At 33.3% G+C, this 20,253-nt stretch overlaps 1 protein-coding gene across 4 annotated transcripts in view; it reads left to right on the top strand.

The window, feature by feature from the left end:
• LOC135136833 (optomotor-blind protein-like) overlaps nucleotides 1-10,142 on the top strand; it is a 174,480-nt gene extending 164,338 nt beyond the window's left edge. For all 4 annotated transcript variants that reach the window (XM_064066260.1, XM_064066259.1, XM_064066262.1 and 1 more), the window contains 3 exons: nucleotides 2,932-3,008; nucleotides 8,728-8,915; nucleotides 8,975-10,142. In XM_064066260.1, the coding sequence (XP_063922330.1) occupies nucleotides 2,932-3,008; nucleotides 8,728-8,915; nucleotides 8,975-9,684 (975 nt within the window). In that variant the 3' untranslated portion in view covers nucleotides 9,685-10,142. The remainder of the gene's footprint in view (nucleotides 1-2,931; nucleotides 3,009-8,727; nucleotides 8,916-8,974) is intronic.
• The last annotated feature ends 10,111 nt before the right edge of the window (nucleotides 10,143-20,253 follow it).

Here is a 20,253-nt window from a genome sequence, read left to right as displayed (position 1 = left end):
TGTTTTTAACAAAAATCGTTTTTTATCAAAAATAATAGAATTAAAATAGAAGATGAAACTAATTTTTCAATAATTCTCCAATCATACAATAAAAATTTAAGTCCCGCCCACCCAGCCTGTATCAATTCTGATGATTTTTTTTATTGGTCGTAAATTACCATGTGAAATATGATCTACTCGTGTTATACAAAGAAAGCTAAATGCATTAATTAAGAAAGAAAACCAAAAGAGAAGCCCCACCCATTCGTCTCGATCTCAATCGTAATGAATTTTCCATTCGTTGTCAGACCGAGGGGCGGAGCGTAATTGCAAAATATAAGTGTAAAGGCAAAATATAAGCCCCGCCCACCCACCCTGTGTCAATTCTGATGATTTTTTTATTCGTCGTGAGCCAAGGGGGCGGAGCTTAATTGCAAAATCCTTATTTCTCTACTTCAAATAATAACATGTTTTGAGTATTGTGTTGTTCAAAAAATACTATGTGTATTAAGAAAAAATTAAAGCCAAAAATTAAGCCCCACCCATACCTGCCTGATGTAAATAGTAATGAAATTTTCATTCGTTGGCAGACCTAGGGGCGGAGCCTAATTGCAAAAACCGTATTTGCCATTTTGACCGTGGTTCAAGTTTGTAAGAATAAAAAAAATCATCACAATTGAGATAGGGTGGGTGGGCGGGGTTTATATTTTCCTTTCTTTTTCTTAATGTACATAGTATTCTTTGACCAACACGAACTCAAAAACATGTTTATAATTTCTTGTAATGAAACAAGTATTTTGTAGTTAAGCTCCGCCCCCAAGGTTCACAGCGAATAAAAAAAATCATCACAATTGAGATAGGGCGGGTGGGCGGGCTTACGTTTTGCCCTTGAAAGAGCTAAACTTTTTAGTTCTTCAGTTCTTCAGTTGATCAGAGCCTTTTTTAATTTTAGGTCAGTTCAGTTCATTTCATTCACTTTTAAACGTTTTTATGAGAGGGCATTATTTAAAAAAAAAAAGGTTAAGAATGCGAGTGCAGCGAGCACGTTCAGGTGTAATCAAAAATTACCCGTCAGTCTCCCTGGGAAGCTAAATTACTGATAAGAAAATTTTTAATGTCTAAAAACGACGAATCCTGAAAATATTTGTGATTATCTGCTAAACGTGCTCGCTGCGCTCGTATTCTAAGGGTGTTTTTTTTAGTTTAGAGAGTAAAGTTGGACAAAATAGGAGATTTTCATCACTAGGTCTAATTTTCAGGAGGCCATACGTGAATAAAAAAATGTACTATTTTAAACTTGGTTCAAGTTTCTAAAAATAAAAAAATCATTACAATTGAGATAATGTGGGTGGGCGGGGTTTATAATTTCCTTTCTTTTTTTTAATGTACATAGTATTCTTTAACCAACACGAACTCAAAAACATGTTTATAATTTCGTGTAAAGAAATAAGTATTTTGTAGTTAAGCTCGGCCCTCTTGATTCACGGCGAATAAAAAAAATCATCACAATTGAGATAGGGCGGGTGGGCGGGCTTACATTTTGCCCTTGATAGAGCTAAACTCTTCAGTTCTTCAATTCTTCAGCTGATCAGAGCCTTTTTTAATTTTAGGTCAGTTCAGGTCATTTCATTCCCTTGCAAACGTTGTTATGGAACGGCATTATTAAAAAAAAAAAACGTTAAGAATGCGAGCGCAGCGAGCACGTTCAGGTGTAATTAAAAATTACCCGTCAGTCTCCCTCGGAAGCTAAATTACTGATAAGAAAATTTTTAATGTCTAAAAACGATGAATCTTGAAAATATTTGTGATTATCTACTAAACGTGCTCGCTGTGCTCGTATTCTAAGGGTGTTTTTTTTTAGTTTAGAGAGTAAAGTTAAAAGATAGAAGATTTTCATCACGAGGTCTAAATTCATTCGTATGAATCCAGATTTACATGAATTAAAAAATTTACTATTTTGAACGTGGTTCAAGTTTGTAAGATAAAAAAAATCATCACAATTGTGATGGGGTGGGTGGGCGGGGTTTATATTTTCCTTTCTTTTTAATGTACATATTATTCTTTGAACAACACGAACTCAAAAACATGTTTATAATTTCTTGTAATGAAATAAGTATTTTGCAGTTAAGCTCCGCCCCCTTGGTTCACGGCAAATAAAAAAAATCATCACAATTGCGATAGGGCGGGTGGGCGGGGCTACATTTTGTCTTTTTGTTTTAATATGTGCAGACTCCTTTTCATAACATGAAACTTAAAACATGTTTAAAATGGAAAATCTACAAAAAAAGACAAAATTATATTTTGTCCACATAATAATTATTTCAGATCGAAATTACAGACGAAATCTTTACGCCAGTCGAAGCCGAGAATCGAACAAAACCATTACGTACATTTTTTAATAGAAATAATTTTTCATTCAAAAATATAAATTAACCCCGGTCAAAATTTGTTATTGTTTTCTTTTTATTACACACAACCTCAAACAAACATTATTAAAATGAAAAAACAATGCACTTTCGGAACACCTGTCTATTTCGCCGCTCCATTTCCCCCACAAAACCAATTTTCCCCAATAACGAACCAACAACACGCTCACCCGCCTCATAATCCGGCGAAATTCGTCCCAATTAAAAAACCAAAAAGATTAAAAGCAGCTCCTAAAAACCGTCTCTCGATCCGCTAATTGTTCTCGGAATCAAACGAGATATGTCGCACATTATTCCTAAGAACAAAGCCAAGAACCGCCGCTGAAACTCAAAACAGATACGATATAATACGTATAAAGAGCATCGGAGAGCGCTCGCGTGATAATTAGAGCGAGAGGGAGAATGTTCGCGGAATTCGGCGCGAGAGAGACGATCCAATCTTTGAACTTTTCGCCCGAGCCCGCATTTACGCAAATAATCGCGTCGATGGATGTTTTTGTAATTGTGTTCGTTTGATTCGTTCCAGATAACGCAGCTCAAGATCGACAATAACCCTTTTGCGAAGGGCTTCAGGGACACGGGGGCGGGAAAGCGGGAGAAAAAGTAAGTATTTAATAAGTTAGTAGACGTGTGGTGAGAGAGAATTTTTACCAAGACCGCAGTCGGTCGGGTGATCGTTTCCCCTAAACCTCCTGTCCAATTTCCAACTTAGCATTTTTATCCCGTCCGAATTTAAAATAAGGGAGGACGCCGAACGTGTCGTTATTCTTAGGGGTGGGCGGCGCCGCCACCGCACCGTCCTAAATTAAAGGAGTCCGCAGAATAAAGACCTTAACGCTATCATCGGGGGTGACAACGCCGCTAACAGTATCAAATTAAGGTTGGCATTTTATAAGGTCAGGACCTAAAAGGGTGATGTGTGTGCGTTGGGGGGTGTATTTTCGGCATTTGCATTTACAGTAAGTGATATGCATACATTACGGCGCAGTCTGGCGAGGCTTAAATGCTTCCAGACAAATTGGCTTAGCTCTGACAACAGTGGGATGGGTTGGGGGTAAATAAACGGAGCTTTTTGGGATAAAACAAAAATTGCTCGATTTATATTTTTCTTTTGGTTCTTCAGTTTTTCCAATAGATTAGAGTGCGCAATTTTTCGATTTGAGTTTCTCGAGTTTTCAACTTTTAATTTTTCACTTTTTCGATTGGTTAGTCTCTTTATTTTTTCAATTATTCGTTTTTTCAATGTTACAGTTTTATAATAATTGGTTTTACAATTTCAATTTTTTCGATTTTTAGATTTTGAAATTTTTCGCTTTCAAATTTCTCTAGTTATCAATTTTTAATTTTGCAATTTTTCGTTTCTTCAAATTTTCGACTTGTAATTTTTCGTTCCAATTTTTTAATTTCTTAATTTTTACAATTTTTCGATTTCTCAATGTTTCGATTTCATAATTTCTTCTTTTTTGAATTTCAATTTCTTTAAATTTTCGATTTGCAATTTTTCAGTTTCTTTTTCTTGAAATTTATGGTATGTGATTCTAGTTTTCATTTTATATTTTTGCAATTTTCCGATTTTCCAACTTTTGGATGTTTCAATTTTTCGTTCCAACTTTTCATTTCTTAATTTCTTCAGTTTTACGTTTCTTCAAATTTTCATTTCTTCAATTTTTCGTCTCTTCAATTTCAAGTTTCTTCAATTTTTCGATTTGCGATTTTACAAATTTTAATTTTTTTGTTTCTTCAAATTTTCGATTTTTCCAAGTTTCGATTTTATAATTTTTTGAATCTTCAATTTTAATTTTTTCAAATTTTCATTTCACCTATTTTTCGATACAATTTTCAATTTTTGATTTGTTGCTTCTTCATTTTTACGATTTTCCATGTTTTGGATATTTCAATTTTTTATTTTTCAATTTTCAAATATTTCTATTTTGCATTTTTTCAATTTTTCGTTCTGGAATTTTTCGTTCCGACTTTTGATTTTTTATTTTAATTGTTCGATTTTTCAATGTCTCGATTTTATAATCTTTTATTTTCTCAGTTTTAATTTCTTCCATTTTGTTTTTTTAATTTTTCGTTTCTTCAATTTTTCGTGTGTTCAATTTTCCGTTTCTTCGATTTTTCGTTTCTTAAATTTCTCGTTTCTTCTTTTTTTAAATTTTAGTTTCTTCTATTTTTCGATGCAATTATTCAATTTTTCATTTTACTTATTTCTTCAATTAGATTTTGTCATTCTTCGATTTCTTTTTTCTTTTCGATTTAATATTTTCTTAATTTTTACAATTTTTCGATTTTTCAATATTCCGATTTCATATCTTGTTTTTTGAATATCAGTTTTTTTTCAATTCTTCGATTTGCAAATTTCCATTTTTTTTAATTTTTAGGTATGTGATTTTAGTTTTCATTTTAAATTTTCCAATTTTTCAATTTTCCTATTTTCCAACTTTTGGATTGTGTGTTTTCGATCTGCAATTCCACGAGTTTTCAACTTTTAATTTTTCAGTTTTTTCAGATTTTTCTGTTTTGCATTTCTTCATTTTTTCGTTTTTTCAATTTGTCAGTCCGATTTCAATGTTTCCATTTTATCATTTTTTCCCTCAATTTTAATCTTAAGTTTATTCAATTTTTCGTTTCTTCAGTTTCTCGTTTTTTCAATTTTTCCTTTCTTCAATTTTTCTAATTGTGATTTTACAAATTTTCAATTTTTTATTTCTTCAAATATCCGATTCATAACTTTTGATTTCGGTTTTATACTTTTTTGTTTCTTCAATTTTAATTTTTTCAAATTTTCGTTTCTTCCATTTTTCGATGCAATTATTCAATTTTTCATTTTTTGCTTCTTCAACTTTACAATATGCATTTCTTCGAGTTTTCATTTTTAAAGTTTTCAGTTTTTCGATTTTCCAAGTTTATCATATTTTCAATTTTCGGATTTTGAAATTTTTTGATTTGCAATTTCACGAGTTTTCAATTTTTGATTTCTTCAATTTTTCGTTCCGGTTTTTTATTTTTTCAAATTTGCGGTTTTGAATTTGTAATTTTTTTTAATTCGAAAATTTCCAATTTTTGGATTTTGCAATTTTTCGATTTGCAATTTTTTGGTTTTCAGCTTTCTATTTTTCAACTTTTAAATTTTTTAATATTCGTTTTTTTCAATTTTAGATTTGGAATTTTTCTAGTTTTCATTTAAAATATGTAGTAATTAAAAAAAAATACTTTTTCAATTTTTAATTTTTTTATTCTTATTTTTCGATTTTTCAACTTTTCAAATAAAAAAAAATGAAAAATTGTAAAATTGACAATTCAAAAATGACAAAACGTAAAGGTATAAAGTTCTGAACTTATATTTTTAAAAAATCCAAATTTGAAAAATTGAAGAAACGAAAAATTGAAAAATCGAGAGATTAAAAATAAAATTCGAAAAAGTGCGAAAAATGTAATAATTGGAAAACTGAGGAGTCAAAGATTGAACATTAAAAAAAAAACAAGTAAACGAAAAATAATACAATCGAAAGAAACTTAGAAACAATATAAGAAATGAAAAACGAAAAATTGTAACCTTAAATCGAAAAATGAACATTAAAAAATAGAGGAAATGAAAAATTAAAATCAAGAACGTAAAAAATTAAAGAAACGAGTAATTGAAAAACCGAAAAATTAAAAATTGGGTAACTAAAAAAAATTTTACTTAATATCTACAAATTGCAATTAGAAAAATTAAAAAAGCGGCATTTTTGTATTATTGGATTTTACAACTTTTTCATTTATTCAATTTCTCGATTTTTTGGTGTTTCACTGTTACAGTTTTTCGAATTTTTCTTTCCAATTTTTGGATTCATTCAGCAGTATAAAATGAAAACTTTTGAAAAACCCAAAAATTGGAAATCAACAACGTGAAAAACTGAAGAAACAAAAAACTTAAAAATCGAAAAAGTACGAATTCGAAAAAACGAAATATTGTAAAATCGAAATATTGAAAATTAAAGAAATGCAAAATCGAGGAATTCAAAGATTAAAGACAGAAAAAGAACTTAAAAAAGTGAGAAAACGAAAAATTGAAAAATCGAAAAATTAAAAATAAGAATCCGAAAAATAGAAAAATGAAAAATTGTTATATCGAAAAATTGCTCAATAGAAAATTTGCAAATCGAAAAATGGAAGAAACTATACATTAAAACATTTGAAAGTCGAGAAATTGAAAAATTGAAAAAAATAAAGCTTCAAAATCTTCCAATTTTTCGATTTCGCAATTATTCGTTTTTTCAATTTTTTCCTAATTTTTAGTTTCTCGACTTTTCATTTTTGATTTTTCAAACTTTCGAATAAAAAAAATAGAAAACTTGCAAAACTGTAAGTTTGAAAAAGCAAAAATGAAAAAATTAAAAGGGAAAAAACGAAAATTTTGGAAATTCCAATAATTGGAAACCAAGAACTTGAGACATTGAAGAACTAAAAACTGATATCCCGAAAGATTAAAAACTGAGAACCTTAAAGTTCGAAAAGGTGCAAAATCAAAAAATGGAAATATATTGTAAAATGGAAATATAGAAAATTAAAAAATTGAGAAAGCGAAAAATCGAAAAATGAAAAACTGCAGTGTCGAGAAATTGAAAAATTAAAAAAATTAAAGTTGCAAAATTTTTCTCTTTTTCAATTTTACAATTTTAAAATTTTTACATTTTTCTATTGAACACTTTAAAACGTTTTCGTTTATTCGATTTTTCAATTTTTCGCTTTGCAATTTTTCAATTTCTTGATACAGATGTCATTTTTTCATTTTTCGATTTTTAGTTTTTCCAACTTTTTAAATTTTTCAATTTTTAATATTTCGATTTCTCAGTTTCTGGATGTTAGATTTTTCAATTTTTCGATTTGCAAGTTTTCCATCATTAAATTTCAAAACATTCGCTTTTGCGTTTGTTCACTTTTCAGATTTTTTATTTCTCGGTTTTGATTTTTGATTTTTCAAATTTTTGACTATTGCATTATAAAACTTTGAATTTTTTACAATTTTTTGTTTTTTCATTTTTTCGGTTTTTTGTTCCGCGATTTTTTATTTTTGACTTTCAGTTTTCGACTAATCAATTTTTCTTCAACTTGAGATGTTTTAATTTTTTGTTCTTTCAGTTTTCAGTTTCTTAGTTTTTTTTTTGATTTTTCAATTTTTTGATTTGCAATCGCTCTGTGAATATTTCAGTTTTTAACTTTTCGATTGTTTAATTTGACAATTTTTCAATTCTTCGATTTTCAGTTTTAGGATTTTTTAATACATATTTCCAGTTGAATTTTTCGAGTTTGCAATTTCAAAAAAAAAGAATGTAATTTAAAATCATAGTAATGGGTGTACTTGAGAAGCTAAAATATTAAGAACAATTCTGTTATTTAAATACCTAATTTATAAAGGTAATCAACAAATTGAAGAAGTGCAAAATTGAAAAATCGGAAGAAAGAAGTGGAAAATTGAAAAATTCAGTCAGTTTTTCAATATTTCGTTTTCCGATTTTTAGTTTTTTCAATTATTCGATCTGCAATTTTTAAATTTCTCGAATTTTAATATTTTGATTAAGTTTAAATTATTTGTTCCTGTTCAAAATATTCGGTTTTGCGGTTTTTCAATTTTTCGATTTTTTGTTTCTCGAAAAAATATAAAGTCGAAAAAAGACGAAAAATTGTAAAATCGAAATATTGAAAATTAAAGAAATTGAAAAATCGAATAATTGAAAAAAACCAAAAATTGCAAAATTAACTTAAATTTAAAAATTGGAAATTCGGGGAATTGAGAAAACAATAAATCCAGATTTTTTATAAAATAAAAACAAATTTGCTATAGAACTTTTGGAAATGACGTCATCAAACTGTTAGCGGGGATGTAAACATTTACCGGTCTCCGGTTGGTCGAACTGCAAAACTGGTGCCCGACCGTGACGTCAGCCCTCTTGTGCACCTACTCATTCTCAATCGTCGCGAACGCTCCTCAGTGTGTCAAACGAGCCCTAAACACGTCCATTGATCGGCTCCACTTCCACTGTTGCCAACGTGCATTGATTACTGTCTCATCTAAATTGCTGAACGTTCCGTTTCCTCCTCAGGTCAATAGGGCCCATACGGGCTTTGTGTAGCACTAGGGTCTCAGTCTGCCAAAGCAATTGATATGATTGTGGGGTGCAAACAGTGCGTAGAGGGACCAAGAACAAAGGGTAACCCAGTGGCGAATTATAAGCAAGCCTAATTGACCCCGTACTGTGATAATTACAGTCGGACGACCTTTTCCGTGCTCGAGGACGCCAAATTTTATAGATGGTATTTGCTGTTATTGTTTCAGGCAGGCGATGCTGGCGCAGAGACACACGGACGACAAAACGTCACATCCGCTTCCGGCGAGGATGTCTGCGGACAGCAGCACGGTTTCAAAGACTGACGACTCGGAGCTGGACGTCGTGGGCACGGCGGACAGCCCCAGGCCCTCCCTGCACACCACGACGCCGATCGCCTCCTCCATCAACCATTCCGGTGAGTGATCAGTCAACGGGATCAGGCTGTTCAAGGAACTTATCGTCAATGTGTTGCAGGAGCCGAGGAGGAGTCGCTCCGCCGACGGCTGCACGAGGACTCGGGCTCCGAGTCCAGCTGCTCGGAGTCGCCCGGCGGCACGGCCTTCAGGCCGCGCCCGTCGTCCCCCAAGGACGCCGCCCCCGGCCCGTCCAACCCCTCGGAGTACCCCTCGCCCAACATCAGCGTGGGCCCGCCCATCCACCCGCCGCCGCACCTGCTGCCGTACCTGTACCCGCCCGGGCTGTACCCCGGCGCCGGGGGCCCGCCGTTCGCGCCGCACCTCAGCCTCTTCTCCGGCGCGCACGCCCCCGGCATGAACCCCAGCCTCCTCTTCAACGCGCAGCTCGCATTGGCCGCCCAGCACCCCGCCCTCTTCTCCCACTACCAGAACCTCGCCCACCCCAACCCGCACCACCTGTCGCCCACGTCGCCGCTGCACAACCACCTCAAGGGCGGGCACCGGTTCACGCCCTACACCCTGCCCACGGCCAACGTGAGCTCCTCCCCGCTGGGCAGCGCCTTCGAGACGGTCACGCCCAGCTCGCACACGCGCAGCCTGAGCAACTCGCCGTCGGGGCGGGGGCGCGGCGGCTCGCTGTCGCCGCCCCCGCGACCAAGCACCGCCTCGCCCAAGCCGGAGGCGGCGGCGTCGCCCAGCGACCTCAAGAGCATAGAGAAGATGGTGAACGGACTGGACGTGAAGCAGAGCGAGGACGGGGAGAAGTAGTGGCAATAGAGTTGCGATTGCACATGTAAATTACCGTAAAGTGCTTTTCTTATCGTAGCTTACAACTGCTGGAAAAAAGTACAAAATGTGTGTGAGTTTACTTCACTAGGTGAAGCGACCTCGTTTTTGTTGATCCGACCTTTTGGTGCTATGCTGGAGTTTATTTGGCCCCACTACGATAGCGACCCGTAGACTGTTGGAGCTTTTGTAATTATACTATATGACAAGTAAGACACGATAGAGAGTTAATGTTCCTTTAATTACTGCAATTAATTTAAAACAATTATGTAAATAGTGTTTGTACGTACCGCGTCAACTCTGTATATACTGGTTGTTTTGTGTTTCATCAAGAAACTGTAAATTGTAAATTACTCCTATAACACTATGTATATTAGATTCAAAATTTATTTATATTTCTACCAAAGAGTTTCGATGGTTTTTGTGCCCGAATCGCCATATTTCCGAGCAAAAACCACCTGAAACACCGAAAATAGCAATAAACCGTACATCCCCCTTCTCCATCTTTCTCTTTCTTAACGAATATAAATACGCTGTAAATAAAAAATATACTTTCAATGTACATTTGTTTGTGGGTCGGTCGGTCCATCCGAACACCTGCGTGTATAAAACGATGCTTTTCAATCATTTTTTGTTTGTTTATCATATCGTTGAAAAACGGTACCGGTGTTAAAGAAATTTGTTCTATTTATTCAGTTTTAAAGGTTTTATTTTTTTTTCTCTATTATTATTATAGCGATCTTTATTACGTTTAGCGCTGGTACTAAAAATTTATAAAAAATCTGTATTAAAGTAGAAGATGTGAAATTTGTCTTGTGTATATGTGGAATACTTTTAAGAATTAAACGATATTCATACATTTTTGTGCAGTTTTAATGCGCCCTTCGACAACTTTTTTGAAAAAAAAATTATAATCTCATTAAGTCAGATCAGAGTAGTTCGGGTCACATCAGGTCAGGAGAGTGCAAGTCACAGAGGAACATATCAGATCAGGTAAAGTGCATATAATCTAAATAAATTATTATAAACATTATATTATTGCTAGCAGATTTATTAAAATTTTGTTTTATATTTGTTATTATTAAAATTATTTTTGTTGAATCTTTTTACGTTACATGGATAACACGAAATTCGGCAAAATAATAATCACCCTAATAAGAGCTACTTCAATCTGCCATTGCTAATTCTAGTTATCTATACGTGCTTAATAGTCGAATTCTTTCGAAGAAGTCCCTACTTTTGGCTCTTTTTGGGATTTTTCAGTTCCTTGTTGGGAAAAGAATTATACATATAGTTAAAAAACAGGTAAAATTTAAGCCCCGCCCACCCACCCATCTCAAATGTGATGAATTTTCTTATTCGTCGTGAGCCGCGGGGTGGAGTTTAAGTATAAAGTTCTTATTTTTCTACAAGAAATTATATAAATATTGTCTTTACTTGCTTATATCTGAATAAAGTTCTTGCTCTAATTTCTATAAAAATAGAAGCAGAATATTTTCTAAAAAATTAGTTATCTAAAAATTCGTTATTAACGACTTATTGCTAGGAAATTTCGACTATAAATTGTCCATAGTTTACTCTAGTTAACACAGTGAAGTTTGCAATTAAGCTCCGCCCTCCGGCTCACAACCAATTAAAAAAATCATCACAAGTGAGATGAGTAGGTGGGCGGGGCTTAATTTTTTTTTTTTAATATATGTATTCTTCTTTTCATAACAAGAAATTTGCAATTACACTCCACCTCAGCCTGATAACGTATGAAAAATTCATCACAATTGAGCCCGTCTCGGGTGGGCGGTGCTTAATCTTTGGCTCTTTTTCAGTGTTTTTATAATACGTTACTTAACACATATTTCGCTTGTAGAAAAACGAGAATTGTGGAAATAAGCTCTACCCTCCGGCTCACGACCAATAAAAAAATCATCACAATCGAGATAGGGCGGGTGGGTGGGGCTTATACTTTACCTTGTTTTTTTTAATATACATTGTCTTCTTTTCATAACAAGCAACTGAAAACATACTTATTTAAAATGACAAACTTTTGGTTGGAATTGGCAATTCCACTCCACCCCGCGAATTGACAACGAATGAAAAGTTCATCATACTTGAGACCGCCTCAAGTGGGCGGAGCTTAAACTTTGGACTTTTTTCCCTTAATATATATAGCTTTTCTTCAACAACACGATACTTAAAACATGTTTCATTTGCAGAAAAATGAGAATTTTGCATTTAATAAGCTCCGCCCACCGCGTCACGACAAATAAAAAAAATCATCATAATCGAGATGGGTGGGTGGGCGGGTCTTAAATTTTCCTTTCTTTTCTAAATATATGTGGTCTTCTTTTTGCAACAAGAAATTGAAAACATTTTAAAATGATACAGTTTTGGACGGAAATATGGATTTTGCAACCATTCTCCACCCTTCGGTCTGACAACGAATGAAAAAATCTTTATAATTGAGACTGTCTCGGGTGGGCGGTGCTTAATATTTGGATTTCTTGTCTTATATATAGTTTTTTTAACAACACGATACTTAAAACATGTTTCATTTGCAAAGAAATGAGAATTTTGCAATTAAGCTCCACCCTCCGGCTTATGACGAATAAAAAAAAATCATCACAATGGAGATAGGGCGGGTGGGTGGGGTTTATATTTTAGCTTGTTTTTTCGTAATATACATTATTTTCTTTTCATAACAAGAAACTGAAAAATACTTATTTAAAATGACAAACTTTTGGTTGAAATTGGCAGTTCCACTCCACCCCTCGATTTGACAACGAATGAAAAGTTCATCATACCTGAGATCGCCTCAAGTGGGCGGAGCTTAATCTTTGGACTTTTTTCCCTTAATATATATAGCTTTTCTTCAACAACACGATACTTAAAACATGTTTCATTTGCTAAGAAATGAGAATTTTGCAATTAATAAGCTCCGCCCTCTGGCTCACGACAAATAAAAAAAATCATCACAATCGAGATGGGTGGGTGGGTGGGGCTTAAATTTTCCTTTCTTTTCTAAATATATGTGGTTTTCTTTTTGCAACAAGAAATTGAAAACATTTTAAAATGATACAGTTTTGGACGGAAATATGGATTTTGCAACCATTCTCCACCCTTCGGTCTGACAACGAATGAAAAAATCTTTATAATTGAGACTGTCTCGGGTGGGCGGTGCTTAATATTTGGATTTCTTGTCTTATATATAGTTTTTTTAACAACACGATACTTAAAACATGTTTCATTTGCAAAGAAATGAGAATTTTGCAATTAAGCTCCACCCTCCGGCTTATGACGAATAAAAAAAAATCATCACAATGGAGATAGGGCGGGTGGGTGGGGTTTATATTTTAGCTTGTTTTTTCGTAATATACATTATTTTCTTTTCATAACAAGAAACTGAAAAATACTTATTTAAAATGACAAACTTTTGGTTGAAATTGGCAGTTCCACTCCACCCCTCGATTTGACAACGAATGAAAAGTTCATCATACCTGAGATCGCCTCAAGTGGGCGGAGCTTAATCTTTGGACTTTTTTCCCTTAATATATATAGCTTTTCTTCAACAACACGATACTTAAAACATGTTTCATTTGCAGAGAAATGAGAATTTTGCAATTAATAAGCTCCGCCCTCTGGCTCACGACAAATAAAAAAATCATCACAATCGAGATGGGTGGGTGGGCGGGGCTTAAATTTTCCTGTTTTTTTTTTCTAAATATATGTAGTCTTCTTTTTACAACAAGAAACTGAAAACATTTTAAAATGATACAGTTTTGGACGGAAATATGGATTTTGCAACCATTTTCCACCCCTTGGTCTGACAACGAATGAAAAAATCTTCATAATTGAGACCGTTTCGGGTGGGCGGTGCTTAATATTTGGATTTTTTATCATATATATGGTTTTTTTTTAACAACACGATACTAAAAATATGTTTCATTTGCAAATAAATGAAAATTTTGCAATTAAGCTCCGCCCTCTGGCTCATGACGAATAAAAAAAATCATCACAATCGAGATGGGTGGGTGGGCGGGGCTTAAATTTTCTTTTCTTTTCTAAATATAGGTATGTAGTTTCCTTTTTACAACAAGAAACTAAAACATTTTAAAATGATACAGTTTTGGACGGAAATATGGATTTTGCAACCATTTTCCACCCCTTGGTCTGACAACGAATGAAAAAATCTTCATAATTGAGACCGTTTCGGGTGGGCGGTGCTTAATATTTGGATTTTTTATCATATATATGTTTTTTTTTTTAACAACACGATACTAAAAATATGTTTCATTTGCAAATAAATGAAAATTTTGCAATTAAGCTCCGCCCTCTGGCTCATGGCGAATAAAAAAAATCATCACAATTGAGATAGAGTGGGTGGGTGGGGCTTATATTTTACCTTGTTTTTTTTTAATATAAATATTCTTCTTTTCATAAGAAGAAACTGAAAACATGTTTAAAATGATACACCTTTAGACGGAAATATGAATTTTGCAATTACACTCCACCTCTCGGTTTGACAACGAATAAAAATTTCGTCATAATCAAGACCGTTTCAGGTGGGCGGTGCTTAATCTTAGGATTTTTTGCCTTACATATAGTTTTTTTTAACAATACGATACTTAAAACATGTTTTATTTGCAAAGAAATGAGAATTTTGCAATTAAGCTCCGCCCTCTGACTAATGGCGAAAAAAAAAATTCATCACAATCGAGATTGGGTGGGTGGGTGGGGCTTATATTTTACCTTGTTTTTTCTTAATTTACATATTCTTCTTTTCACAAGAAGAAACTGAAAACATGTTTAAAATGACATACTTTTGGACGGAAGTATGAATTTTGCAATTACAGTCCACCTCTCGGTTTGACAACGAATACAAATTTCGTCATAATTAAGATCGTTTCAGGTGGGCGGCGCTTAATCTGTGGATTTTTTGTCATATATATAATTTTTTTAACAACACGATACTTGAAACATGTTTCATTTGCAAAGTAAAGAGAATTTTGCAATTAAGCTCCACCCTCTGGCTCATAACGAATAAAAAATAATTACAGTTGAGATAGGGTGGGTGGGTGGGGTTTATATTTTACCTTGTTTTTTTTTTATTGTACATATTCTTCTTTTCACAAGAAGAAACTGAACACATTTTAAAATGATACACCTTTGGACGGAAATATGAATTTTGCAATTACACTCCACCTCTCGGTTTGACAACGAATAAAAATTTCGTCATAATTAAGATCATTGCAGGTGGGCGGTGCTTAATATTTGGACTTCTTGTCTTATATATAGTTTTTTCAACAACACGATACTTAAAACATGTTTCATTTGCATAGAAATGAGAATTTTGCAATTAAGCTCCGCCCTCCGGCTTACGACGAATAAAAAAATCATCACAATCGAGATGGGTGGGTGGGCGGGGCTTAAATTTTCCTTTCTTTTCTAAATATATGGAGTTTTCTTTTTACAACAGGAAACTAAAATATTTTAAAATGATACAGTTTTGGACGGAAATATGAATTTTGCAATTACACTCCACCTCTCGGTTTGAAAACGAATAAAAATTTCGTCAGAATTAAGACCGTTTCAGGTGGGCGGTGCTTAATCTTTGGATATTTTGTCCTATGTATAGTTTTTTTAACAACACGACACTTAAAACATGTTTCATTTGCAAAGAAATGAGAATTCTGCAATTAAGCTCCGCCCTCCGGCTCACGAGGAATAAAAAAAATCATCACAATGGAGATAGGGTGGGTGGGTGGGTGGGGCTTATATTTTACCTTGTGTTTTCTTAATATACATATTCTCCTTTTCACAAGAAGAAACTGAAAACATGTTAAAAATGATACAGTTTTGGACGGAAATGTGGATTTTGCAATTATTCTCCACCCCTCGGTCTGACAACGAATGAAAAAATCTTCATAATTGAGACTGTCTCGGGTGGGCGGTGCTTAATCTTTGGATTTTTTTTGTCTTATATATAGTTTTTTTAACGACATGATACTTAAAACATGTTTCATTTGCTAAGAAATGAGAATTTTGCAATTAAGCTCCGCCGTCTGACTCATGACGAATAAAAAAAATCATCACAATCGAGATGGGTGGGTGGGCGGGGCTTAAATTTTCCTTTCTTTTCTAAAGAGGTCGCCAGCTATGAGTGAGGGCGAACAAGAATGTTGCTCCGCATGTAAAGCGGATATAACCGATTTAAATAAAAGAATACAGTGCAGTGGTTTGTGTAATCATGTATTCCACATGGACTGCGCGAGTGTGAAAAAAGCAGAACTTAAGGTGTTAGATAACACTAACTTTAAATGGTTTTGTGATAATTGCTCAATTTTATCCACAAATATGATTGGGCTTCTTACATCAATAAAGAACACAGTGCTACACAACCAGGACCAAATCCTTCAACAAGGTAACATGATAAAAAAGCAGTCCTTGATTATTGAAAATCTTGTGCAAGAAGTGAACCGTTTAAAAGAAACAAAGATAAAAGACAACGATATCATTAGTTTTTCTACACATGTTTCGCGTTGCAATGAAAACAAGGATAAGAATCAGGAGGTGGATAAACATGACAGTGATTTCCAAAATGTGAAAAGTGGAGATGGGCGAAGGCCATTATCAAAGGTCAGTTGGTTACTACCAACAACATTGCAAGATAGGGAGCAGTCCCATGATGATTTAAAAAATATTTTCAATACTCGCAACGGTGGATTGAGTAAACAAACGCAAATTACAAAGGAAGACGAACGATCATCAGTCAAATATAGTTCAAATAGGGACCCTCAGACACAGGGTACAACTAAGTTGGCTGGGTCGATTGATAGTGAAGGATTTATGCTAGTAAAAAATAGGAAGCTAAAACGTACAAGTCAACAAACTGTTATTGGGACTGCAGAGGTTTCTACAGATGATAACTCGGGAATAAAAGGTCATGAACGAAAGGCCTGGATATATGTCGGAAGAGTAAGCATGGACTCAGATGACGTTAAATTAGCAAGATTTATTTGTCAGAAGATTCCAGGAGCTCGAAAACTTAGCGTCACCAAGCTTACGACAAGAGGAAACACATATGCCTATTGCGTCGGTATTGATTTTGAATACAAGGATCGTCTTTTTGAAGCTAGTTTCTGGCCGAAGGGTATTGTAGTGCGTAGATTTAATTTTAGTTTCAATAAAAAAAGTATGCCTTCACTTAATAGTGATTCTAACAATATGACTCAAAGGAATAAGGTAACTGATACTTTTGATGTTAAAGAAAATGATGTAAATTTTCACCAAGGGGCGATACCGAAAATATACAAATGATGCGTGGTAAGAAGTTTTATCTTAATTTATTCTACATGAATATGCAATGTATAAGAAATAAAATATTAGAGTTAGAGGCATTTTTGAAAGATTCTCAACCTATAGAAATATTATGTTGTAGTGAACATTGGTTAAATGACCTTGAATGTAATGATATGCAAATAGAAAACTACTCGATTGTGTCTAAATTTTGTAGAGTTCTTAAAACACATGGCGGTGTGAGCATTTACGTTAGGAATTCTTGTAGGGATATTTTTATACCAATAGATTTAAGCAAGTACAGTAGAGAAATCCATTGTGAATTTGCAGGAGTAAAAATCTTAAATGTGGTTATTGTATGTTTATATCGATCACCTGATGGTGATCTGAATATTTTTATTGAGAATCTAAATCTAATGTTATCCTATGTAATAAAAAATAATAATATAATTTTGATTGGAGATTTCAATGTTAACTTTGATAATAGCAGAAATAGTCAAACACAGCTAGTGGTAAATTGCCTTTCATCATTTAATTTAATACAAACTATATTTCAACCAACGAGAGTTAATTCGAACTTAGACAATATGTTCACAAATATGCATAAAAATTGTTACGAGACAGTAGTGTTTGATCCAGTTATCTCTGACCATAGCGGTATATGTGTTACATTTTCTTTACAAGAAACTGCAAACTTGATAAAAGGCAAAGTATCATGCAGACCAGTCACAAAGGCTGGCATGTATAATTTATACAACTCAATTGAAAGGGCTGATTGGTCTTTCATTGATGATATATCTTTGAACTGTAATGAGAAATTTAGTAAGTTCCATAATATCTTAGTTATGACGGTTCAGAATTCCTTTCCCATAAAAACATTACCTTATAACAATTTAAACAGACCGAAAATACAATGGTTTAACAATAATCTTAAAAATATGCGAGAGAAGTTACATTTTTTAAAAGAACTTTATAATTTAAACCTAATATCAAAACAAGAATTCAGTAGTTACAGAAATAAATACCGTTCTGAGTTGGCTAAAGCAAAAAAAACAGCGCATGATAATTTTATATTAAAAGCTGACAACAAACATAAAGCAGCATGGGATATCATTAAACCCCAGTCAGTACAATTACCACCCACAAATGATTTGACATCCAATGATTTTATAGATTATTTTACTAATGCTCCGGGAAACATTGTAAAAGACTTGCCTCAATCAAATTTTGATCCCTGTAATTATATGTCAGTTGTTAATACTTCTCAGTTTAAGTTCAAGGAAATAACATTTAATGATCTCAGACAAATTATTTCTTTAATAAAAAATAGTAATAGTAAAGACGCCTATGATATAAATGGAAAAATGATAAAAGTTTTAACTAATGTAATCATAATTCCACTAACAAAGCTTATAAATCTATGCTTACGAGAATGTGTATATCCGGATGTTTTAAAACTCGGAAAAATAATTCCTGTTTTCAAAAAAGGTACGGATAATCTAAAAAATTATCGTCCAATATCCATAATTCCAACAATTAGTAAAATATTTGAAATAATTCTCAAAAATCAAATAAATAATTACTTTGAACAAAACATGTTATACTGTCATAATCAGTATGGATTTAGGAAGAACCACTCAACTACAATGGCAGTAAATAAAGTAGCGGAAATTGTGTTCAACGCATTTAGTAAGAAAGAACATGCCTATGCAATATGCCTTGATCTAACTAAAGCATTCGAATGTGTCGCACATGATTTACTGTTAAAAAAACTGGAACTTTATGGATTCGATAGTTCAAGTCTATTATTGTTAAAATCATATTTGACAAATCGGTACCAGTATGTAAATTATAAAAACGTAAACTCAACACGACAATTAATAAGATATGGTGTTCCTCAAGGTTCTGTCTTGGGTCCCATCCTATTCCTATATATTCATCAATGATTTACCAAGCAGTTCTTTCATGACGAACTTTATTTTGTTTGCAGACGACACGACACTAGCGGGTAGTAATCAGGATGTAAAGAAATTAATAAACGAAATTACTCAAGCTGAGAATGAAATCAATACTTGGTTCTTGTCCAATAAATTGTGTAGGAATGAGAGTAAGACTCAAAGACTATATTTTTCTTTACGAGAGCTGGATACTGTTGAGGAAACAATTAATATGCTAGGGATAATATTGGATAAAAAAATGACTTTTGAACAACATATTGTTAAGTTAAGCAAATCAGTATCAAAAAGAATCTACACACTTCGCAGGCTACGACTAGTTGTGTCTGAAAAAACATTAAGAGCAGCTTATTTTGGATATATTCATAACTGTTTATCATATGCAATTTTAGTATGGGGTCATTCTCATCATTTGTTAAAATTATTTGCTATACAAAGAAAATGTATTCGCATTATAGCCGGGTTAAATTATAGAGATGACTGTAGGGTATCATTTAAAAATTTATGTATTATGACACTACCATCAGTTTATATTTATGCTTGTCTTAGATATGTGAAAGCTAATCCAAATCAGTTTAGATCCCTGGACCATGAGCATCAAACAAGATATAAAGAATGGCTACAAACAGATTTTCAAAGATTAACGAGAACAAGAACAGCTCTACGGTATTATTGTATTACACTATTTAATGTACTTCCAGTGTCATTAAAAGAGTTACCTGAGAATGTATTTTGTAAAGTTGTCAAAGAATTATTAATTAATAACGTTTTCTATTCTACATCTGAGTTTATTAAATATAAGTTTACGGACATGTGAAACATTTTTTGTAATGATTATCACGAAATATATTATTATTATTATTATTATTATTATTATTAAATATATGTAATTTTCTTTTTACAACAAGAAACTAAAACATTTCAAAATGATACAGTTTTGGTTGGAAATATGGATTTTGCAACCATTTTCCACCCCTCGGTCTAACAACGAATGAAAAAATCTTCATAATTGAGATTGTTTCGGGTGGGCTGTGCTTAATATTTGGATTTTTTGTCTTATATATAGTTTTTTTAACAACACGATTCTTAAAACATGTTTTATTTGCAAAGAAATGAGAATTTTGCAATTAAGCCCCACCTTCCGGCTTACGGCGAATAAAAAAAGATCATCACAATCGAGATAGGGTGGGTGGGTGGGGCTTATATTTTACCTTGTTTTTTTTTTAATATACATATTCTTCTTTTCATAAGAAGAAACTGAAAACATGTTTAAAATGATACACCTTTGGACGGAAATATGAATTTT

Source organism: Zophobas morio, unplaced genomic scaffold, assembly GCF_036711695.1.
Source record: "Zophobas morio isolate AGI-343-1 ecotype UQ-CSIRO unplaced genomic scaffold, CSIRO_AGI_Zmor_V1 ptg000027l, whole genome shotgun sequence".
Lineage (NCBI taxonomy): Eukaryota > Metazoa > Arthropoda > Insecta > Coleoptera > Tenebrionidae > Zophobas > Zophobas morio.
This window is presented reverse-complemented; position numbering and strand designations above follow the sequence as displayed.